The sequence below is a fragment of the Pyxicephalus adspersus genome, chromosome 4 (assembly GCF_032062135.1).
Source record: "Pyxicephalus adspersus chromosome 4, UCB_Pads_2.0, whole genome shotgun sequence".
Lineage (NCBI taxonomy): Eukaryota > Metazoa > Chordata > Amphibia > Anura > Pyxicephalidae > Pyxicephalus > Pyxicephalus adspersus.
In genome coordinates, this window is record NC_092861.1 from 134,810,373 (window position 1) to 134,836,007 (window position 25,635).

A 25,635-nucleotide genomic window follows, 5' to 3' on the forward strand; every position below is an offset into this window, starting at 1 on the left:
TATTTGGGCCTATTGATATACTGGGCACTGCAACCTAAAAGATGCCTACATGCCTCCCTACATCCAGAATCTAGAAGCACCAGGGGTTTACTGAAGGCTAATATTGAGCCTATGGCTAATTTGGGTGGTGGGGGTAAACATCCATATATATATATATATGTATATATATATATATATATATATATATATATATATATATATATTCCAGTTTTTAAATAAAAAATACAAAATTAACTAAACTGCTAAAAATATCAAAGTAATATCAAATAGGTAACTCTGTGATTGGTGCAACAAACATTTTATGTATTTGTCTTTTCTTGTACTCTAAACATAAATTTGAATTTCCAAAAAATAATACTAAATAAACATACGTAGCAGTGCTTCAATCAATATTTTACATTTGTAGTTTATTCTAAATCTATAAAAACCTAATTTATCGTTATATCCACGTTTCACTTATTTTCTATTGTAATGTTTTACTACTAATTAATATGTAAAAGTGGTTCCATCATATTGCACATTATTGCTGTTCCTCAAATTTTACTCCAGTGAAATTTCAGTTTTGGGATGGAATTTGTGACCTGTGAATTAATTTGCAATGAGATTGGCAATTCATGTCTTTTGCTCATTTAACAGTGCAGATTGCTGAAAATGCCATCAACACATGATTGCGATAACAATATAAAATCAAATTGCTAGTTGGCTATTATTCCTTCTGTGCTTTAGGAATTGTAATTATGTGCTTGAGTTTTTAGGGGGTAAGTGGAGTATTTCTAATTTCTTCTACTTTGGCAGTAGTTAGGGGGACATGTAAATATGGTAATAGTAGAGTTAGAAGGAAAAATCATTAGTTCTAATTCTTAAAATACAAGATGTATAAAGTACATAGATACAATGTAAAATTTATGGGAACCCTAACAATAAATCTTTCTGCTCCCTTTTGGTTTGGTAAATTTATCATTTAACTTGTTTGGGTATATCTGTTAAATAAGTGAAAACAATACCTGGTAATCCTGCCAGACGTTATGTGAGATGATAACTTCCCATTCTCTCTGCCTGTGCTGTCTGCTTTTGGTTATTTTGTTTCCTGTTCTCTCAGTTTCCTGTTCTCTCACTCTACTATTCTTATTACTGACAGGTATCTGGTAGACTAGAACTCATTGTTCCAATTCCAAATTCCATTAAGGTCAGAATAGCACCAATCTGAGTCTAAATGAACTATCTGATCTCCAATAGTTTTGCCTAGTCTGGTGTATGTAGAAGAACATAGAATAGGATAGGTATGGGAATACAATAATTGAAGGAAGCAGTGCAAGAGTAAAATGGAGATAATAATTAAATATTTTGCCAGGTTATAGCCATTGGAGTGCCTGGTATAATGACTGTGATTAGGGCAAAGCTTTGGTGTAATTATTATGTTTGTACAGGCAATGGAAGAACTACCAAAGAATGGGCACAATCTAATCCAGAAATTAATGGGGTAGAAGCCTTCTGTTTAGTTTATTATTCATTATAGGGAAAGAATTAAAGCGCCAAGCCTGGGGAATTGATCCAGCTATAACTTTTTTTAATAAAAAGAATTCTTGTAATAATACCATGGTTTTAATTCTCTTAGTCTTGACACTAATAAGACACCAAATGACGTTAGAAAGATGCCATATTAAACTATCAAACTTATCAAAATGATCAAACTTCCTACAAAGTTTCCTTTAAAAGTCTTGTGTATGGTAAAGTTACTGACAGTAAGTAGTCTTAGCTTACACAAGGCTTTGGACTATCAATGTAATTTTTTGATTGCCCCACGCACGAGTCACATGGTCTGTAGCTGAACAGAGCAGTGGATGAGCAGAAGGAAGCTATATGAATGCTCCTGGAAATGCATTATTGTGGAAATTAAAGCAAGTGTATTGTTTGTTTGTGCAAATAAAATCTAGGCTCTGCTAAATCCAAGTCTGAAACTTTATTGGGCTGGAAGTAGGACAACAATGTATAGCTCTTTAGATCGATTTTTACAATACTATAAGCCCAGAAGACTTTCTATGGCAGAAATGACATTCCACATGGAATTATAATCAATAAAATGAATACAATGTGATTATGTCATTATAATATACCAAGTATGATGTTGTTGATGTAGAAGGGCTTAGTGGCCCTATAATAATACATGACCTTTCAAAACTACTCATCAATGGGAGCAGCCATGTTTCTAACCTGACAGATTTCCTTTGAAATGGGTTTACTGAGAGCCGGAATCCAATTATGTACTATGAACCACAGGGTTTTATAAGTTTTATAAGCTAGCATCATTGAATACTTTTCCCTGCTATATTTCTTTCCTGTAACTACAAGCAGTCAGGTGAGAACTATGACCATGCTGGAACATTAGAAGGTATAATTATTCGGTTTGATGTATCACACACAGGAAAGAATAAGCAGTATTGCAATACCTGTTTTGTAAGGCCTTAGTTGGGGTTATTTTTCATGTCAATAGCTAGCTGTAATGCTTTTCAACTGAAATCATGAAAGCAAATTACAAATATTGCACTTTCCCCTTAGCTACAGTGAAATCATATATTACCAAGATTTACACCAAAGGGAACAGCACAAATATGATAAATATAAATATTCTTACTAAAATAAATAATCTGAAAACATTTGGGGTGTTAAGTAGAACTGTGTTTGACTGTTTTCATTTGACTCCTTAGATAGCTTATTATTTTCAGCTTTTTTCCCCTGGACCTAAATTTTTAAATGAGACTGATTAACTTTGATGGCTATTTGTTTGCTTGTTTTTTCATTTGGTTATTATTATTAGTTATGAAATTATGGGGATGACATACTAAAGGAGATTAGGCTGTTCAATTAACAACATGATTTATTTTTTTTCAGGGAAATCTAAGGTTAGTTAATGTGGAAAACGTTTTTTTTTCTGATAACTACCCAGTTATGTGCAGGAAAATGTGAAAACTTATATTTGCTTTCATATGATGGATGTTCAACAAAACTTCACCTTATTCAAGTGAATTACATTTCTGTACAAGGTTATAATTCACTTTTCTAATTCAACAGCCTTATTCCTTTAATAGGAGAACTCCAATGCATTTCAAGAAATGACTTGGTTAATGTGCAATAATGAAAATTTGTTTAGAACACCAGATATTGTATTACTCATGGCGACAAGTTGGATACTCAACCTTTAGATCAGTGGTCGCCAACCAGTGGTCCGTGAGAAAATTTTGGTGGTCCACGGCTCTGGCCAGTGCACCCCCCAGCAGGGTCAGAAGAAGGACACCGCTGGGGGGATGCACCAGCCACAGCTGCAGCCCATGTCCCCCGTACAGATCCCAGGCTCTGGACACAACCCGTCCACTCTCCCATTGCAGGCTCAGACTTGCAGTGGAAGAGTGGACGGGTTCTGGCATCATGACATCACTAAAGGGGAAGTTTCTGCCCCTTTAAGTGACACCCGGATCCCTGCGCGGGCTGGAGCCGGTAAATTTAGTGGTCTGCCCGTCTAAAAAGATTGGCAACCACTGTTAAAGATTACCAAAGCAAGCCAGCTGGTTCTTCAAAAAATTTTGGCATTATGGTATGTCTTAATAAAGGCCTTATGGGAGACTTTCTCTATATACATTCCCTAAATATGTTCCTAGGAAGGACCAGAGGAAAAACTTTAATGCTATATAAATGCTAAGTAAATATGTCAAACAAATCTAACCTTTCTGAAAATGCATTTACCCAGAGGATAATAACAATGAGACAGATCAAAGAACATTTATGAAATCTGCTTGGCCTTTTGTCTGTTCATATTCTGCTAGAAGAATCCAACATCATTGATCTGATTTTTCGGGGCAACACCACTATGTGTGTGATTTTTCGGGGCAACACTTACTTTGTTACAGTTTCATGAATGAATTATATAATGAATAACAAGTGGATAAATTACAGGCTGCTAGAAAGAGTCATTATGACCTTTATTATTTAAAACAACAGATGAGTTATGCCTGCAAGAATAGTTTGAGCAATTTTACAAGTCCCAGTGATGGGCCTCTCTCCAAAAGAAGCTACTAAAATTTTGAATTGTATTCTCATGGTTATAGGTGTTTCAGACAAATGATAGGAACTTGTCTTATTCTTCTATGTATTATAGGTTCATGAAAATAATAATTTGATTAGTTTCCAATGGCATCTCGGAGTCTTTTTCATTTTGACAGATTTGGTCATGATACCAACTCTGCTTTGCATATATTTTTTTATGCAAAGAAATGTATCTGACTCTTTCATCACAAAGAAATATTGCTCTATTTGTTGTGCTCGTCACATGGGCATAAACATAGAGAAACAAACAGCTATTTAAATCCCATGTAAATTAGATGTTGACAACCTATTTTTTGTCTTCAAAACTAGGTCATATTGAGTGGTAGATGGAAGACAGGAAGTGAAAATAAGTTGACAGATACAAACGTGACGGCTATATTGTAGTGTAAGCTTGGCAGAGCAGACCTTGAATAGTAATAAACTGAATATGAAGATAACAGGTCATATTCAAAAAGAGAGGTCTGTTTTCTGTTTTGTGAATTGAACACTGTTATTAGGCAGTGTCAATTCAGAATTTGAATCTCCAAGCCTTAGTATTTAGTAGCAGCAAAATGACAATAGATGTGTAGGACATAGCACTAGTGATGGGGATCATTTCAAAGGGCTGCTCACATGGAACAGTGGATAGAAACAGTCCCATATCAGCGCTAACATGGAATATAAATTGCTTTGTCATAGAAGGTGTAGTGTTTTCCCTTTGAATAGCAGTTCATTTATTGGCAAACTTAAAAGAATGAGAATTCCGTATGCCATACTTGCTAAAAAAAACATATGGAAATATTGGCAGGTTTAATTCATGCAATCTGCTTATGGTACTAATAGCCTGCTGACCAACAGATCATTTACATTAAAGAGCCAAGGCACTTCTAGCATCACTCCTCAATATGGTAGGAATAGAAGATATAACAGCATTTTATTTTTCTGTCTTGTAGGCGAGTACAAATACTTTTATAAGTGTGATTTGAGCTCAGTAAAGATCAAAGATTTAGTGCCATTTCAAATCCGCGGTCAGCTGCAGCATTCTGCTGTGACCTCAACTGTGGTCCCATGCACTCCCAAGCCAGCACATGGAAGCAATAGGTAACCATTTTTTTGCATGTGGCTGTGGCAAATTGTGGTGTGGTTCACAAATGTGACAGGCCACTTTTAGTCTTCGGTTGCTATTGGAAGATTGGTGCCATAGCCTCATACAAATTTGGTTACCTGTGGTCCACTTTTCTCCTCCTAGACACACAGCAGCAGTTTTCTGTGCACCCAGAAGTGGCCAACAATGGATGAGAAACCACAGGTTTGAAAGGGATCTTGGGGTGTGTGGTTTTATCTAATACATTACAATGTAGATGATGGCACACACACATTATGCAGAGCTCTAATAGACAAAGCTTTATGTTTTAATTCTATCTTTTAATCCAATCTGCAATTATTCCTATTTAACATTATATTTCATTAATTCACTGAAATGTTTTATTGTTTAAATAAATAATTAAATAAATAATTGCAATTTTTTTTATATCTTTTTCTCACTGTCTGCTCTGTGACTCACTGTTTTCATTGTTCAATTGTATGAGTGAAGCTGCAGTAAATACCTAAAGATAGTAGAGAAAGCTTGAATCCAGAAAAAGCACTTGTTTATTATTTCATGTATAGCTAGTGAAGCAGTTAATGGCTCTAATGGCACCAGCAATTACTCCAAAAGTATAGATAATGTTCCGATCATTGTTACTGCAGAGTGCAAGATGGAGACACACTCACTATGGTGACCTTCTTTTTTCACAGTCCCAATGAGCAATTGTTTGCCTTCTAATCTCAAAACATAATTTATACTAAATGTATTGTTTAAAAAAATGTTACTGGTAAAATAATATTTGTGTAAAAGAAAAAAATGCCCGAAGACATCAAACATCTGATGGTAACTTAGCATGCCCTCTATACACCTACACTTTATGGCCAATGATTGAGGTCACCAGACCATCACATGTATATAAGTTGACAATACTTTTGGATGTAAAAGCCAATCCTATTTCAAGAAGGCTTTGCATGAATCCATGGAATTTATACTGTTCGGCCAGAAAAGCATTTCTGAGTTCAGGTAATGACGTTGGGCATAGACTTGCCTACATTCAGCTTATAAATAAATCTAACAAAAAGGTTCCATAGGGAAGGGGTGAGGACCAAAAGCAGGGTCATCCTAAAACTGTTGCCATGAGGCTGAAGAGTTCCATTGTTTAAAATATTTTATATGTTGTAATATTAATTATATTCTTCAATGGAAACTTGAAATCTGATTTCAAACATTTTGAATGGGGGTTCAGAGTCTTATGACCATAAAGTTCTAAGCCAATACTACAGAAACCATTGTTGCCGGAAGATCAGCAAGAGAGCCAGAGAACAAGCTTGCTAGGTCAGTCATGGCTTCAGGAATCCAGGTTTTTGTTTTTAGTTTTGAACCTAATAACCTTCAGGTTATTAACTTAATCCACTAATGGCCATCCTGGGACTAAAAAAACAGCAGGCAGTGATTACCTTAAAGGTTAAAATATCAATGCAATTGTGTGTACATTCAAAGCCGCCTGAAATGAAATAATTGTTGTTTTACCCACTGAAGTATGAAAATTCTTTCAAATACAGTACAATTGTGTGCAAGCTGTTATCTTAAAAGGTGTTGTAGTTATGTTCTGCAATGTTATGTTTAATGGCTTCTGGCTGATTGACAGGTATAATTTCAACAAACCCATTTGCCTCGACTATTTTCCTACAATTGCTGATACCATATTGCGGAGAAATCTTCCACCCTTGCCTGGTACATGCTGTCAATCTAGGTCTTTGGGAAAAATCATTCATCTCTGGAGTATACGCTCTTGAAGAGCTGTTATAGTTTTTATTAAACATCACTGACATATAAATGGGCAAATCTATAGGTCATTGTTCTGTAGAAATGTTGAAAAGTCCCAACACACCAAGTGACACTCTATGTTATGAAATCTAATAAAGCAAATGCTTAAGGTTAGCCATAGATATAAGAATAAAGTCATTTCTTGACCAATAAATTGTGCCCCAAAATTAAGTAAATTGGGGCAACGGTGTCTCCAGAGGTTCAGTTTTATTCCCAGTCTGACTGCTCTTCCAAAAAAGAAGGGAAGTCTTCTAAACCTGGAACATGGAGGTTCAATATGCTCCAACAGCCCTAGATGTCATCTCTAGGCAATTCAAACTGATTAGGAAAATCGAGAGATATGGAAAGGTATTTATTGGCAAATCTTGTGTAAAAGGCTACCTCTGCCTCACCCCCATTGGCTCAATAACAATAATCCCCTTCAGTGTCCAAGAGATTTAATCTATGTATGTTGATCTGCAGAGCCTTTTAACATGAAATAAATGTATGGCATTTTTCCATTTGCACCTGGAAGACAAAACAAATCTATTTGCTCATAAAAATTATAACATTTCATATAAAATCATATAACTAAAGGATTCGTCTTGTTTTTTTTATAGTCCAAAAGTTAGACGGTTCACACATTTCCATGCAGTAAAAATTATAAATGTTACTGCATGGAAATGCATTTCCCCCATTTATACATTTGCATTACTACACAATTTTTTCATTTATAATATAATAGTATATATATATATATATACTATTATATATCACAAAGGCTTTATGAAGAAGAAAAAATGTCATAACACTATTTCTTGAAAGGTCCATTCCTTTCTCATTGCCATCACAGCTGTATAAAATAGATTATTGCTAGTAATATGTTGTGCGTGATAACACATATAAGCGAAATTATGCCGCCCTGAATTTGTGTCAATCAACTGACTTATGTAAACCTGATGTTACATTGTTACCATGGTATATTAAACCTAGCATGTAGAACTAGCAAATTATTGCCTCATTACTGTGCACTAATTAAACTGGAAGTGACATTAGCCTGAAGAGACCAAAACAGGTTTGAGGGACTTGGATTTCACGCTTTTGATGCCAACAAAAATCTAAAGGAAAATTTATGAACTGCACTGCAGAGGTTAGAGTGGCATGTTCAACAAAAAACCTGACTGCTTGAGATAACTAGCTTTACAGCCTAGGATATGGAGGATTGCAGTAATGATAGTTTAATTTAAAAGTATATCATTTAATTATATTAAGGTATAGAACAGATTTCCAATGTATATATTAAGTCTTGTTACTAGCCAACTTTGTGTTACTGTTAATGATCCCTTGTAAGGTTAAATGATGTTGTTGTTGTTTATGTTACTTATACTTTCTTATAGTTAGTTTTACATTTGCATTAAGACTAATATACAGCCATATTCTCAAATTATCAAACATAATTTTTAAAGGGGCATTTATGCTACATTTTGTTTGCAGTTTGTAAATGTTCAAGACATTGCTTTTTTATTATTTCCCATTTACTGAACTTCAAAGAGATATAAAAAATAATGCCAATTATTGTTCTTATGTGTTCGTTAAAAATGCTAAACTTATTTTTAAATCATCTAATATATCTAGCTGGTTTTGACTTGTTTTCATCATACTACACATTCGTGTCCCACTCACACACATTAGCTCTTAGATTTAGGGATGTGTTGATTACAGAGAGGTCACCCGGTGTCTGGTAAAGCTGTGTATATCTAAGAGTTGACTCCACCGAAATAATTCTGTTGCAGGTAAAGCAGTTCCAATATTTTTATTTTAATTGTGTAAGTATTTATCTTAGAGTCCAGCTTTAAATATAAAGAACTGAATATATCCACTGTATTCTGAAATGTTATCAGATTTTTATAGCTGTTGCTTTTTTCTTGCAGAATTCTGATGACCTCTTGGTTGCCTCTGCTGAGTGCCCCAGTGAAGATGATGAGGACATTGATCCATGTGAGCAGAGCTCAGGTGGGTTAGGTTAGTCAACTTTTTTATTCCTTTTTCTCCTTAACATGTTTTATATAGTGATGAGTGAATCAGTTTGAAAATCAGGTGAAAATTATTGATTAGTAAATGTTTTTATTACCCTGGATATATGCATGAAGATTAGTCCAACCTATGGAGAATCATATGGTACATGGAGTTTGTGACCTGTATGATTCTCAGACAGGCAAATCTTTATCCAAATATTCAGGTGAATCTAAAATCCATAAACACCCAGTTTTCCTGAGTCGGTCATCACTACCTCACTCATAGAAACCACTAAATTCCTTCCCAGTGGGGCCAATCTCACTGGTGGAGCTTACCCCCAAGTGTGGTCTTCTGTCTCCAGGGTTGGAGTTTTCTCTGAACCTTAGGAAATCAAACATCTCATGAAAGAAGTCTAAAGTGACCTATGGCATTTCTTTTGTTAACCATTGTAACAATATCTATGTGTATAGCCTTTTGTTTCCTGTCTTAGAGTAAATCAATTTGAGTTATTTTTAAGATCTGTATGGGTTTATTCCACCTGCACACAATCAGACCTTCTTTCCAAATTGTCTGAAACTATTATTTTTATTATATTGCCAGAGGTTATCTAAAAGAAAAAAATAAAGCTGCCATAGGCACTTACTCAAGAATACTTTTTGATAAATCCACTACAGTATATGGTCAAACATATATGGGCATCTCCCAAAACTATTGTCCAGGCATTTCAAAGGAAGGGCACTGTTAATACGGCATCACACATGCATTTTAAACTTAAAACCTGGTTACAACACAATGGGCAAAATGGGCACAAATTCTCAGACTTATTCCAAAAAGTTGATAGGAATGCCTTCCCAAAGAAGTGGGCTAGGGGGAAATTTATTTATATTATTTTATTAATATTGTTTTGAGATTAAATGTCCACAAAAATTTGGCTATAGAGTGAAACCTTCCCCTGTTTCTGTCAAGTCAACAGTTGTAATTTGGTGTTCTTTTTTTTCTTTTTAGCAAACTGCTGAAAAAGCAAGCACATTTCATTTGTAACTTTAGAGCCTTTAAATGAACAATGATGACCCAGCTTCCTATTATTTGTTAATGTGTGTAACAATCTGAAAATATAAGCCTGTGGTATATTTTATTAACAGAGTTATAAAGATCTTCATGAAAAGTGTCAAAAAAAGTTGCAAAGATAAGTGCTATTTTAAGAGTGCTGTTAGATGAGAGGAAAATAAAAATAAATGAAAGGCGAGGATATAAAACATTACGGCTTGCCCAGATCTTGAAAATCAAGAAGACGAGACGGTTTGAGGCATAAATCTTATTAGATGTTACTGGCTCAAGCTGTAGATTGCATTGTGCCTGCAGGATCTGTGCACTGATCTCTGATTTCAAAAGTGCTTAAGCACCAACTTCAATTAAATGGTGGGTAATCAATTACAACAATCAAACATGATTATCGTAATACATTTATTTCAACACTTAGCCCCTGGTTTGAAAACATAGTCTGGAGTAATGGTGTTTTACTTGGGAATACATAAAGAGATGTATGTGTAATGGAAGGCACATGCCAATATGCACTTCAGGAGACTGCGGCTTGGGTGATGGGGAAGGGTGCACCATGTTCAGATAGAACAATGAAAGAATAGGAAAGTGGAGCATGATTTGACTTGGGGGTAAATTTTATTCAAAGAGGAACTGAACTTGGAAACTGTGCCTAAAATAGTCACAAGTATTCCCAGTAATCTTCTTGCTGATGATTTTTCACCATTATTGGGCTTGTTCTTCATATTTGTAGAAGATAGACTATCTTGGGAGTATCTCAGGGATTCAGCAAATCTGGAATAGATTTTCTAAATCATTTGCTATTTGTTGGCAAATGTTTTAAGTTCTGGACAAGATCTATTCCAAGTTATTCCAAGTAGAAAAAAGTTGCTACAAGTGGTAACCCCAAATCATACTCGGGGTATGTAAACCTATGGGAAGGTAATAAAAAATAGAGCCTTACCTGATCCGCCGGCGTTCTGCGCCGTCCAGCACCGCAATCTCCGTCTTCTTTCTTCCTGCTTCTGCATCCGATGAGTCACCGGGCAGTTCCCGGTGACGTCGGTGCTTGTACATTGCCGGTGGGGCGGGGCGGGAAATTCAAAATCCATTTGTATTGCATTCAATACAAAATAACTGTATTGAATGCAATACATTGGATTTTTATGTGTAAAAGCAGTACATTGTTTTCAAAAACATTTATTTTACAGTATATAAAATAGTTTGAGTATAATGTGTATTTTTTTTTTAATTAAAAAAAATTAAAACATTTTTTTTAAATAGATTTTTTAATTTATTCAATTTATTGTTTTTACATGATTTTGTGTTTCAAACTTTATTATACTCATACTATTATATTATACTGTAAAATAAATTTTCATGAGAAACAATGTACTGCTTTTGGACATAAAAAAACGGAAATAAATGTACCGCTAGGGAGGTTAAAGGGCAGTGAACGTAACTGCTTCGTTTTTATACCTGATTTTTTTCAAGTTTTTGGGCCCAGAAACCGCTCCTTCTGAATTTTTTCTGCAATACCACCTACGAGCAAAACCCGGTGTCACATCAAGGACTATTAGATGCAATGACATTTACCAAGCATCTTGTATATCTGAAATTGACTATTGTCCACCAGGAATATAGAATCTGCAGAGGACAAGGGTCCAGCTGCTTCCTTCAAGGAGGGTGCACTGAGAACAGATGTGACACGTTTCATTTGTTCTTAGAAAACCCTTTTAAGAAAATATTTCTTTAGCATACCTCATGGAGGCATGTTATTCAAATTTCTTTATTACATATACAATAGGCAAACTGTAAAATGCCAGTAATAAATCAAGATACATGTGATTAAAACTCTGCCAAATTTAGTGAAATATCAAAGTGCGTATCCTTTACAGATGTAGCTAGCTTTATGACTCCCACTGGTACATTGTAAAACGACAAGCGCAATGCTTGACTAGGTGAAAGCTGCATTAACAATGCATTAGGTTGCTTTGAAAAGCGTTGTGTTCTAATACCCTTTTCCGAATGTTGTAATGTGCCATTGGGTGTAATAACATTTCCACATCTGTATATCAAAGCAGAGCAAGGCCAGAGCTGGTCTAACCTCTTCATTGCCAGGCACATTTGGATATTTTTACAGACTTTAAATGCATCAATGCACAGTATTTGTCTCAGTTTAATGTCTAAAATCCAAACTTACTCTGTTTCCCTTAAAGAAAATCTACTGCCTAACTGGATAGCATTTAATTTCCTAAAGCACTGTTAGAAGAATATCTATAATTTTTTTTTATAGTTATTTTTTTAAATTAATGCTTTCCTTTCTGTAGGGGACTTTATGTCATTGCTGAGGATGGGTTTATTAATGGTAATGATGGTGGAACATACCAGCTTGGCCACCTGTTGTGCTCTGGATCACAATGCATTGTCACCAACTAGGTGCCTCAATGTCACCTTTATGGTAGAATCTCCAAGTATTATGGCACTCATAGTGGTGGACCCATTACCCTCACTCTTAATTTATAAGTTATTGGTGGTCCCTTGCTTCCTGCTTGCATGGAAAGTGCAGTCTCCTTTTGATCTAGCAAAGCTGTATTGTTCAAGTTACAAAAATGTATGATTAAGCCCTTGTAAAGAGCAAAACGCAACAGACTTAATTCACTGTTGTGCATTACTAACAAGATGCTATAGAAAAAAAATTTATGAAATTAATGGTTGGCACAAAGGTTTTTTTAAAATTGAACTGTACTTTATAAACAAAAAAAATATGCAGGCAGGTTCTTTATTAAAGAAAAAAATGATGCTGCCCCTTTTGCAAAAAAACAAACTGACCTGCCTGTTCACAATCTCTTCTGTAATGTATATTGAGCTGTGTATGGATAACTGAGTGTCAGATCCTGGCATGCATGCCGTGATTCCATAACTCCAGCCTTGCCCACCAATATGGCACCCATGAGTAAAGAGAGTTAAGTTTAATTTAAAAATTACAAACAGGTAGGTAAATTTATTTCATTGCAGAAGAAAAAAAAACCTGTCCCTTCTGCAATAGAAAAAACCTGCCAGCCCACATTTTGTTTTTATTTTTGAAGTTTAGTACAGTGTAATGTTCAGCATTACACTTGGTACACCACAAGCAGAGCCTGGAGTTTACTCTGTACCTGACCTAGGGGCAATTCTGTGACTTAGACAGTTGAAATATATTCAGTGGAGGTATAGCTAGTAGTGCCAATATTTACTGGCTGCCATCTGTTTCTCTAAAGCAAAACAACATTTTTAAACCCAAGCCAAAAAAAATAAATTTTACTTTTGGGTGACTTTGCCAATAATTAACACTAAATTCTAGCCTTGTGGAACAAAAGAAGGTGATGACATGAGATGCTGGTATTATTTACCACAGTTAAGCCTATTACAAGTTAATTCTTGTTTTCTGCATTCAGTTCCCTTTGGAGTCACAGTATTGTGATCTTTTTAGATTCCTAATCCTGGGATAAAACAAGTGGTGTGTCAATCTAATAACTAATGATCATTCTAATGACAGCTGAAGAGATTGTCATTATATTCCATGAAGGATTAGTTTTTTTTTTTCGGGAAAGGATAATGTTTTTAAAGCGGACATGTCAATATGAATTGGTTTCATTATAACGTTAGCTTACCATTCTTTTGTTGTAAAGATAAGTTTCAATGAATAGCTAAAATTTAAGAATAAGGAATTTATAGTTGTGTTTAGTACATACAAAGCAGTTTAAAGTAAACCTAACTCAAAATGCAAACACCCAGAGGTATCTGCACATGTTTCACTATCCTCCAAAGTCAATGCGTTCTGACTTGCAACCTTTTCCCCATCCAACCCACGGTATGTCCCACACTTTGTATATCAGTGAGGTTTGCACATTTCACTAAGAATTGTATAAGGTTTTTCTCTAATTTCTGACTTTAATGGTGTAGATTCTATTGGCATGTTTTAAAACTACTTGACTGTAGAGTTTGATTTAGCATTAGGGATAAGGTCGGGGTTAGCTTAGCGTCAGAGGTTGGGGTGATGAAGAAACATTTGAACCTACCTATTCAGAGCAAAATGACAGTGCCCCCGGATAGCCCTCCCTCCTAGCATGGTATACACAGTAAGCCATGCCCCCTTGTCACCGCTGGCTTTGGAGCTTACGCTGGTGGATAACACATGATCATTGCCCACCCTGTGACAGTGTTGTGACATAAAAATTGACTGCTCAGTTCCAGATTTTATCACAAGGGGAAAAGCACATGCTCCTTCATCCTTGGACACCACAATAGAGCAATGGAGGGCTACAATGGCAGGTGGGGAATAACACCAATGAATGGCTATACCTTGCTGGTGACTATCACCCTTCTCCAAATATTGTGAGTTAAGTGTCCGGGTATATTTAAGTTAAAAGGATACATATTAAGACATCATTTTAGCTTCATGTTTATTAGAAGGGTAAGGAAAAGGCCAGATTAGGGCTAGATAATTAGAAGTGTTAAGGGTTCATTGTTCAGGTGGTTCAGGGCATTGTTATGTTGATCTTAGGGTTTGGATAGGGAAAAGGTTAATATTCAGGGTTTGATTTATTGTTCAGCTAGGTTAGAGGTTAGGAGAAATGCTCTTTTTACTTGTTTTCCATGCTGAAAGCTGTGTCAGAAAACTAATTTACAGTCACTAGATGCTTGCCTTTGGCTTTTTGTCAGCTTAAGTACTTTAAATGTGAGACAGGTTTACTTTACTGCTGTATAGCAAACCATACTACAAAAAATTACATTGCATCAGCTTCCATTACCATTACATTTCCTGAAAGTTCAGGGCCATTATGCTGTTTCACACTCTTAAGCATCCCATTGAGTACCATAACAGCGCTATCTGAAGTTTGCACACAGAATCTTGGGTAATTTGAGGAAATCAATAGCCATACTTACCTATGTGAGTACAATGGATGTACGCTCTACGCTGACTTGCTCAGCACCATCTCTAGCCTTATCCTATATGCATGGATTAAACCCGTGCATCTATTGCTGACTACAGAAATAGCATCTCCGTGATTATTGCCTGCAAGACATTTAATAGCCGCTAACCCATCCGTATGATCATTATTGCTGTATAATGATAATAGTGGAATGATATTGTCCGTGCCAATTAAGTTTCACAGCATGCTGTGGAAGGACATGCTTTAAATAAAGGTAGGCCACCTGCTTGAAATAAAAATCAATGTGCAATAATAAGTCTGTATATCCAGGAGAGAGAGAAAGCAAATATTGATGCCCATTGGGTGTTATCAAGTTTTCTTACACCACTGGGTGAAATTTGCCCAACATGCTAGTCTACTGCAGATTTAATCATAATGCTTGATTGTCTATACATTTACAAAGCATATGTGAACTGATCTAAGTATATAATAATGATAATAAACTCATTGGCCATTAAAATTCACTTGTCATGCGAGAATTATGAAGATTGCCAATGCTGATGTCTTCTTTTAGGAATGTTAGTTCCTTGACCGTCATGCTGATGCTTTGACATTTATGACAATAAGAGAGATGAAGATTTGTGTATATTTTACAATATGTATATATTACAAGATGCTTGTTTCAAAGTTTCAATATTTAAATGTATGAATTTAGAGTCAGACGGGATAGTGGCATTTTTAGGTCAAGAACTCATCCTCCTTTTTTGACTGGTATCTTTTAGTATACCCATGGATTTGTTAAGATCATATTTTAATCGTGGATGGTGTGAACCCCTTCAAGGCAAAACAGTGACCGGGAATTCCCACAAACATGAGAGGCTAAGGATAGTGACCTTGGAAGTGCAAAGTTCAGTAACAACACAGAACCAATAAGGTTGTAATCTCTGGTCTGAAGGTGGAAGGGCATAAGCAGGGGAGACAGACTATATATTTAATATTTTGGAATAAAACCAGGCTATTAGTGTGAAACATACAATTATTGGAAACATTCATGCTGGAGTGATACAGGCCTTGCCAAAATTGTAATGGCCAAAACTCAACTGTGCAAATTATATTTTTCCAGGGGTTTTGACTTGTTTTACAATGAGAGGCCAAAAAAAAGAAAACTTTGAACTAAATCCATCATATTTTTTTTGATCGACACTTCTTTGTAGGTAGGTGATCAGCTTGCCTTTCCCAGGACAGGGCCAGATATTAAAATATAAGTTGGTAGAGGTGACACTAATATGATGATAATATGGTTTGACAGTTTTGATTCGTTTGGTACAGAAAACTGGTCATTGTATGAGCAATTAATAACTTTAATAGCACCTTCAATTAAGGTAGTTAAGGTAGTAAGCTACCTTTACCATAAATATTTATTCAATAATGGATAATCAAAATTAGGACTAGCTGATATACATGTATTCCTTGGTCATCTCTCAAGCACTTCTTGGAAAATCATAGTAACTAATCAGAAGATAGAATAGGTATATTGAAAACAAAGTTCTTAGCCTCATCATTGTAGGCTTCTAAATATAACAAAAGGTAAATGAGTGCATATCATAACACATAAGGTATGCCTTGTGTACTTTCCAACCACCACCTGCAATATTAAGGCCATTTATTCTGCTGCAGACTGGAATAAATAAAAGCCTTTTATATAATGTATTCCCAGAATAATAGTAAGACTACAAGTGCGCAATGTAATAAACAAACTGTACACAAAGAATATGTTTAATGCTAAAACACAAAATTACTTAAGAAAATCCTTTCTTTGGCATTAGGAAAGCGGTGCCGATAAAGGGAGAACATAAAATGAAATGGAAGCTTAAACACAGCTTTGACATTAGACTGCAGCCTAGATAAGCCCAGAGTGACACTTCTTTATGCTTCATTTAAAATATAGGCAAACAATAATAAAACCTGAAGATAAAAGAAATGTAATTCACTTAAAGCATGCGAAACTGAAAACTTTGATCCATAAAAAGATAGAATTGTTATCTACAGAGAAGCAGCTACAAGTCTTGCACAAAGAATGTCAGCTATTGAATAAGGCGCTGTGTTGATTCTAAAAGGCATTTTCAGCGTAGCGAAAGATAGCCATGGCCCTGTCACTCACAGGCGACAAAGGGAATACAATGGGCTTATATGAAAAAGTTCAATTATTTTATGATCAATAAGTTACTTGTCAAAGTGCAGGGCCTGGTAATATACTTAATAGAATTATGTAAGTATTTGTGTAGAGACTAAGGGATTTGGGATAGTCGCATGGCATACAAGTAATTAAAAAGCTGTCTTAATATGAGGTGGTTTGTTGATGACCTTTAGTGTAAAACAGGTTAAAAGAAAAACAAATGCAGTTTGGCAAATAAAGCAGAGTGGTAAAATGGCATAAAAATCAACAGTTTAATCTGATGGAAAATAGTTAAAGAACTAAAGCCCAGAGCAGTCCAGTAAGTCGGAATCTGTATTAGAGATGGCATGGCTTTGTTTGAAGTTGTGGAATGGACCTGGGCTGTAACCACACCACAATCACAAATATTTGTGAAACAAAAGTAAAAATGAGGATGAACCTATTGCTATTCAGTAAAAAAAATATTAAAATAAAAACAATAAATGATATTGCACTAATTTTACCTGCATTTGTCAAATCCGTGCGGAATTTTCACATACAGTAATGCACTGTAGACGATGATCACATTTGGTATTTATGAACAGGCAACAATAACAATTTCTTCTATAGAACCACAGGAGTAGAACTCTTTATTTATTTCTCCTCAGTCATTTTTCCATTAAAAGCTTTGAACCCCAATAATGTGCCAATGCCATACAGTGATACTCAAAGCATTTAGTGAATTACTCAAAGCATTTTTGCAGTCATTCTTTAAAATGTTTATCTAAATTATGGATTTTTCTTCGTAATCATTCATATTTCACCCTTGTGTGAATAAATAGATTTGTAATATTTGATGCCATGGGTGGACTACATATTGCATCACTATGCTAGATGTTGTTTTTAATAAATGGAAATTACCAATAGGACTCATTTTATCACTGACCACTAAAATCTAGATAATGTGATATCCTTTATTACTTCAAATTAAACAAACTTCAGCAAATGGTCCTTATCAGTAGCTCTTACTTAACTACTAACTTAATATGAAGTAATATGTCAATCAAACCAGACCAAGATAATAGCAGAAAAAGTGATTAAACATTTCTTAAAAGTAATCATGGTGATGCCATGTTTAAATGTCATTTGAAACCCTCAGTATGAGCAAACCAAGAAAAATGCCTCCTTCTTTTAAAATAATCTTGTTGCGTTAATTTCAATTCTCAGGCTCCACAGGAGTCTGAATGTGCATTGCTGTTTCTTAAATATTAATGAAAAATGGCCAAGGGGCTTTACGTCTGAAGCTTAAATCCCATTTCCAAAGCAAGTCATTTTATCACATACTTTAAGGCTCAATGTAAGGTCCATATCGGACTGGGACCAGATGTACTTGTAGAGTGCCATGGTATAAAATGCTTACAGTGCACATTGAAGCAGTGGGATTAGGTAATAAAAAGAGAATTGGAGATATAAGTGGATACAAAAACTGTTTATTACTGCATTCTATTTACACATACTATTTATTTCTATGTCCAGTTAAACCCCTGGTGGGTTTTTAATGCTGTCCATGGCTCCATAAGACAGATTTGACCTTGCTTACTGTCAGTGCTGACAAAGTTTTACTTTGGGGAACTGAAGAAACTCTTTAACAGCAACACAAGTAGAATAAAAAAAAAAACAACTGTTTATTGGAGCTAGGCTGCATATACCAGTATCTGTACCTATTTTTTTTTTTTTTTTTGCTATTTCTGTTTTATACGAGATTTCCTATTTAAACATAACCTGTTCAATTCCTGTCCAGAAGACACAAGAATAAATGAGAGTAAATCTTTACAAAGGGAGGCTCTTGCAATTACTTTCAGCCTTACACAGTTGTCCAGGATCCTCTCCTGTACTAAAACTACTTACAATGATGATGTACAGTATGATGTACAGTAGATGCTGCAATACAGCCTTCCTATTTTCTGACTGTTGGACTCCATTTAGCCCTTCCTTCCCCAGCCTCATGATTTCTGGCCTATTACATTCATGATGTATGCATTTTCATATTTACATACTTCCTCCCAAGAGCCAATCTGATATTTGCAAACCCCCCCAAGATCCAACCCCAGGAATGTGGGAACCATAAAGCAGGGTGCTGTAATGTTTTCAGGTTATGTGAGAACCATGATATTTATAAATCCTAATAATGTATGCAATAAAAACATAAAAAGTTTATTTAAATGTTTTTATATTATTTTTTTTTTAATTTGCATGTTCATTAAGGTGGAAAGATGGAGCCAGGGAAATAAATATAAGCAGATTAAACTTTAAGCCCTAGGTAGAAACCAAAATTTAAAGCAGATATACAGTTAAATATCTAAATGCACAAACTGCATACATATTTTTTTATGGTTTTATCTGACAAAGAATATCCAGTTCAACACAATTTTATTGTTTTAAACATTGATATTTCCCATATCAATGTTTAAAACTAGTTCTGAGTTGACCTATGACAGAGAAAATATGAATTATAGTGAAATCCTCTTAAAACAAAATGTCATTTGCAGCTCCCATTACAAATCAATTCTTTATTCTTCTTTGACAACTGTGTATTCAAGTCTTTCAGCTCAGATACTATACAGAACTTTTATTTCAAACAGGGGGAATAGGAAAGCTGCTAAATTTTACTATAAGATAACAAAGTTTTATATCTGTACCTATAGAGAGTTTAAACCTTGTTGTCATGTTGCTTTGAAACTTTCCTTCACCTCAATAGGTTCTTTTTTTTGTCTCTTGTGCAAAAATGGGAACATTAATTCTGTTAAGGCCTTTCACTGTATATTTAGTTCTACTATAACAGCAAAAACAAGTTTACACTATTATTCAGACCAGTTCAAAATCTCTTTGAAAAGGTGGCAGTAGGTAACATCAATCAAAAGCCGCTTTCCACTGGAAGGCTGAATAGGTAAGTGAGATAATTGTGAAAATGGGCTCCGCGTGAGAGACATTCCAGCAGGTGGAACATTGATTTACCTAGCATTTAAATTCATTGCCTTGTTTCCATTTTAAAGCTACATTGTTAATAGAATCTGTCCTTTTTCCCCAATCACACTGAGAGACAAAATAAAAGCTTATTGACAACAGACACAGTAGTTATGCTTGTCCAAAGGCTTGCTTATTTGCAATGTTTAAAGAAATTGTAAACCTAAAATGCAATGTGTCTTACATAGAAGAATCACTCTGAAGTAGGTTATGATGAACTTTGGTAAAGGGCACTTTGAATAATAAAACACAGGTGCTCCTTCAAAAACATAACCATAAAAGGATCCATAGAATCCTCTGTGATGGCAATCTAACATTGCAATATTGTAATGTTTGAGATTTATTACTTAATATATTATTGTGGTTCAATAGTTGTTTTTTTTTTGTTTTTTACAGCTATTATTTTTTTTTTTTTTTTGTTGAAACTGTACACAGTAATAACCAATTTCCTTTTTTTCTTTAGTAAACCCAACGAGAGCCGGTGGGAGAGATATTCCAGGCCCTGCGGAAGTCATCAGGGAATCTAGCAGCACGACTGGCATGGTTGTTGGCATTGTAGCTGCAGCTGCCCTGTGCATCCTCATCCTCCTTTACGCCATGTACAAGTACCGAAACAGGGATGAAGGCTCCTATCATGTTGATGAGAGTCGAAACTACATCAGTAACTCAGCGCAGTCCAACGGGGCTGTAATTAAGGAAAAACAACCCAGCAGCGCTAAAAGTTCAAACAAAAATAAGAAAAACAAGGACAAAGAATATTACGTCTGATCCCAGCCGCTTAACGAACACGTGTATAGAAATAGTCTTCATTTTATCTGAGACATAAAAATTAACAAACTTATTTACTTTACTTTTTATGAAGCACATTGAAAATTAAAAAAAAAAAATAAAGAAGACAGGTAATGCGATCAGAAAGGAAAGACTGTTTTTAAAAAAAATGTAAAACAAATGGAAAAAAATATATATAAAACAAGCACACCATGGTTTTGTTTCCCAGAAACAGGAGCCACTTAAGATATTCAACTATCTACAGTGTTTTCGTATATTCTGCCCGTTCATTAATGCGATGGAATGTTTTGGAAAGACAATGATTAGACAAAGCATTCTTCAAGCACAGAAGGAGATCCAACTTCGAGGCACAACTCAAATTAAAAAAATTAATTCCAACGTTCAGGCACAATTAAAAAAAACAAAAATTAAAAAGCTACCTATGATTCTGGATGCAGCCAAAGTGCTTGTGCCCAATTCAACATGTGAAGTTTGTACGCCAGCAAAAACTCTGAACTTGCAAAAAGCTGTGGCTTGCGGTAGTGGGGCAGCGAAGCAATCATGGAGACATGTCTGATACAAAAAGCTGGCTTTTCTGAAAACTTTAAACAAAAACTTTCACAAAGACCCCTTTCTGGTTGTGAAGAGTATGTTACGGAGGCCTTATTTTCACAAATACGGAATATAAGGCCCTTTTTCAAAATTAAAAAAACAAGAGGGATAGATGCAATCATTGAAAATTTTCATGCACGCTTAATATGTTACTACATATGTTTATATAAAACACATCTATATGTGCTTTCTGGACTGTGATAAGTGATGTTTTATAGCCTGTTGTATAGACAATGCAAAATATATCTGCTCTTCAGCCATTTTTGGTAAACTCAATGTTCTAAGTGTTGCTAGGTATAGACAGTTTTCCAATGTCTGACCCAACAGACATTTTTCAGTTTCTTGCTGCCATTACCCAATTTTTATCTTTTATTTTTAAATTCTTGTGAGTATGCCGCTGGGGGATGTGTATGAATGTAAAAAAAAAATGTTAATATTATACAGCACAATAGCCAACATTCCACTGCAGCCAAGTTCCAGTATGGCGAGCCACAAGGTGTAAAGGTATCTAACACTGTCCAAACATTAAAAGAGTCCAAGTTTTAGAGCAACAGGCATTCCACATTTTTTTTTTTGCTAGCTAATTAACTGTTAGAACATTTTACTTTTTAGCTATGACATGTCATGTTTAAATAACTATAATTAAAAAAATAATAATAATGATGGACCTTAATTTTATGTAAAAAAAAAAAGTATTAAATATGATTGACATGCATACATGAACAGGAAGTGGGGTTCATGTAGATTAGGGCTTAGGAATACTATAAAAATTATATTACTGTGTCCTTTATCCAAGCCTATATTCTTTCACAAAAAAAAGAGAAATTTCATATTTTTTGCTATAATTAAAAATAAAGTAGTAATCGTAGATAAAAACACTTTTCTTTCTGATGCAAACATAAGAAACAAAACAAAGTAATATCCTAAAATAAAATTGCCTTGTTTGCATATAGTTAAAAAAGAAATATTTTTTTGAATGTCAGAATTTTGGAGTTACAAAATTAATATATAGTAAGAAATAAAAAAGGAAATCTCAAGCTTTGCTGAATTAAGCTTGTTTCAAAAGACTCCAGAGTAGCATATAACTCAAGAGGAAATGCAAAGAGAATATTTTAACCTAAAAGTGGGCACTTCAAGAGAACTCTGATACTTCACTCGATGGTCTCCAGAGAAGAGTGTAGATGTTCACACATTATAGACAGGAAGGAGGAATTTAAAATTAATTTAAACAGCAGGGGCAACAAAGCAAAAGACCTTGTTTTATTCACCGGGTAGCTTATAAATAATGCTTAAAATGTAGACATGTTCTTACAAGTGAACAGAAAAGAAAAATAACAACAGTTGATGAAAATACTATTAGGGCTTCCAAAAATCTTTAGTCCTTTAGAACTGCTTTTTGCAAGAACATTTTGATCACTCCCCAAAGCCAGTAGCTTGTAGAAGAACTGGGTGCATCAAATAACTTTTCCTGCTACAAATCTCCATCCGGACACTAAAGAAAGTCAACTGTACTCAGGGATAAAAAGTTATTTAATGCTGTATTGCACAGAATGTGTGAAAGGTCCAATCATGAATATAGTTCTCTAGAAAAAAAAAAAAGAGTCCAAACAAGACTTGCCAAAATTGAACATTCTACGATAGCAAAGTACTACAAGTCTTTTATAAAGTATTTTATTTTATGTAATCAAAATGTCAGTTGTCAATGTTTCTTTGTATATGTCTATTTTGCCAACACTTTTTATCTCAGATAATCATTTATACCTTAATTCTGAGCTACTATTTCTGTTATTTACTGATATTTTTGGCATTTATTTGTAACATCTTTGTTTCAGATTTATTTTAGCCATTCAATCAGTATGTATGCAATTTTGCTATAGCATCAATACATCGTCATGTTATTTCTTTCAAAGAATGAGAATCCACCTGATGCATTTTGGTGCATTTCATTGGGTTCTTATCATTGAAGGGGTAGGTACATTTTATATTCTGCAACAGGTTTTTTCTTTTCTTTTTTTTCCTATATATTTGCTGTACTTAGTCTGGATGAGGTGGCTTATTTCCAATTCTGTAATGTGTTGCCTTTACAACAAAATCAAAAAGTGTGAGATGATTCATCCCCAAAAGTTAAAACCGAGAGGCCCAAAGCCAGTTTATTGTGTTTGTGTGATAGATATTGAAAATGAATTTATTTTGTTGCAAGGCCAATTTATCCATTACTGGAAATGCTAAGCAAGTGGAATTTATTGTTTTGTTAATAAAATGTTTCTTAATACATTATTTTGTTTTTATTTTTGCAAGAAATGTATAATAAAATAAGTATGATATGGAAAACCAAACCAGAAACACTTTCAGTGAATAAACAAATGGCCAAATGAATACAAATGAACAAGTAATGAAAAATAAGAACAATAAAAGTGTGCTGTTCCAATATAGGTGCATGTAAGCAGATTAAGGTGCAAGAGAACTGAAGATAACAAAAAATCAACAATTTAGGGGATCACTCAGACATATTTTTTTTTAGCAAAGTAAACTATCATCCTGCAAAGATTATTTTATTTATCACAATATATGAGATAAAGCTCTATTGACTTCAGCTGTCCAATCATCCCAAATAAAAGTTATGTTTTTACATTTTTTTTATGTGATTCAAACCCGTGAATCTTGCCATTTTCACTAAGCCAATGGAATAAAATTATTATATCTTTCAGTGAAGCTGGGAGATTCAGCAAACTTAAAATGGATTTCTTAAAAGTCATTTGCTATCTGCTGGTAATTGTTTTAGAATCTGGACCAGATCCATTCCAGGTATGCTGGATCACCTAGCTTCACTGATGAAAGTTTATCCTCTCCAGTCTTAGAGAGCTTTAATAAATCAAGCCTATCGTGTTTGGTTGTGTTTCCCTTCAGTTTGCAGTGGTGTGTGTTTCATCCTCATGTCTCTTCTAAGAACTTGTCACAAGCCCAATGCAACTGCATACACACTTGGTTCCCAACCTCTACTATTTGATTTAATGGGAGCGCTCGGGAGAGTGGTTTACCCTGTGGTTTAATGCTGTGAAGTCTGATGTGGCCCAAACTATCCAGCATCTATAAAATACTAAATATTAAGCTATGCCTATGCAACACTTCAAGGTATTTTCTAAAATAATAAGACCAATTTAAAAACAATGTGTTGTGCATTAGACAAGGTGAGACTTTCTTTTTAGGTATCCCACTCAAGATGCAGCAGTGGGCATTGTTCAGAAACTGTACAGGAACATCTGGGAACACTGGTATGTAAGGTTTATAATAAAAAATAGAGATTTAGCACCATGGATTGGAGGCGATAATATTTTAGTGCTACGCAAGGCAACATAGTGGACAAGAACAATTTCAAGAACAAGTTATTAGAGGAACAAGAAGTACCCACTTTTAAAACATTTACCCATGTGAACCCCAATAGAGTGTCCAACTACCTTTTGTAGTCTTTCACAAGTCCGTAATTATAAAATCCCATACCCAAAACATTATCTTGATCTCCTCCAGCTACTTTTGCCTTTATCTTTAAAATATTGAATTTTCAAGGAAATTATGAACACCTAGCCAGAGGGAAATATAGTTTATCTGGAACAATAAGTGAATGGCAGGCATGGCATAGTTTTAAAGGGTGAATCTTTGGTATAGAGGCAAATAAAATATGTTTTATCATAACATCGGCTTTAAATTACTTTTTTTAGTGGAGTAAGTTTTCTTTTAACTTTAGCATTTTGTTAAACCTGAAGGGACTATGGTTATATTATTATAGTAAGTCGTGCATGCAAGGGAATGAATAGAATATTAAATTAGGTTAACATAATTAACAGATAATTCAGGAAACACTCCTGAGTCAACAGGGCAAGATTGTGAACTTTAGAAAATATGCTTTTTAGTTCTAACTTTAATTCACCTGTTATAAATGGATGCACAGCCATCTGATCCTATGAATCACATCTCTAGGCTATACTGTCAAATTAAGGATAAGCAGCAACATCATGTGCAGTTATGTTTTGAAGAAACAGAATATAACTCTCGGTATAGGGATTGTGAGGACCCAGACACTTAACACTGCTACAAAAACCACTTTCATGTACCCTTGTGGTAATAGATATTCACTTCAT

The 25,635-nt window shown here is 34.7% G+C and overlaps 1 protein-coding gene across 26 annotated transcripts in view; it reads left to right on the top strand.

The window, feature by feature from the left end:
* NRXN1 (neurexin 1) overlaps positions 1 to 23,771 on the top strand; it is an 892,798-nt gene extending 869,027 nt beyond the window's left edge. For 16 of the 26 annotated variants that reach the window (XM_072409697.1, XM_072409708.1, XM_072409701.1 and 13 more), the window contains 2 exons: positions 8,902 to 8,992; positions 20,583 to 23,771. In XM_072409697.1, coding sequence (XP_072265798.1) covers positions 8,902 to 8,992; positions 20,583 to 20,887 — 396 coding nt within the window. In that variant the 3' untranslated portion in view covers positions 20,888 to 23,771. The remainder of the gene's footprint in view (positions 1 to 8,901; positions 8,993 to 20,582) is intronic. The other 10 variants (XM_072409698.1, XM_072409709.1, XM_072409724.1 and 7 more) reach the window with 1 other exon arrangement.
* Positions 23,772 to 25,635: the final 1,864 nt, after the last annotated feature.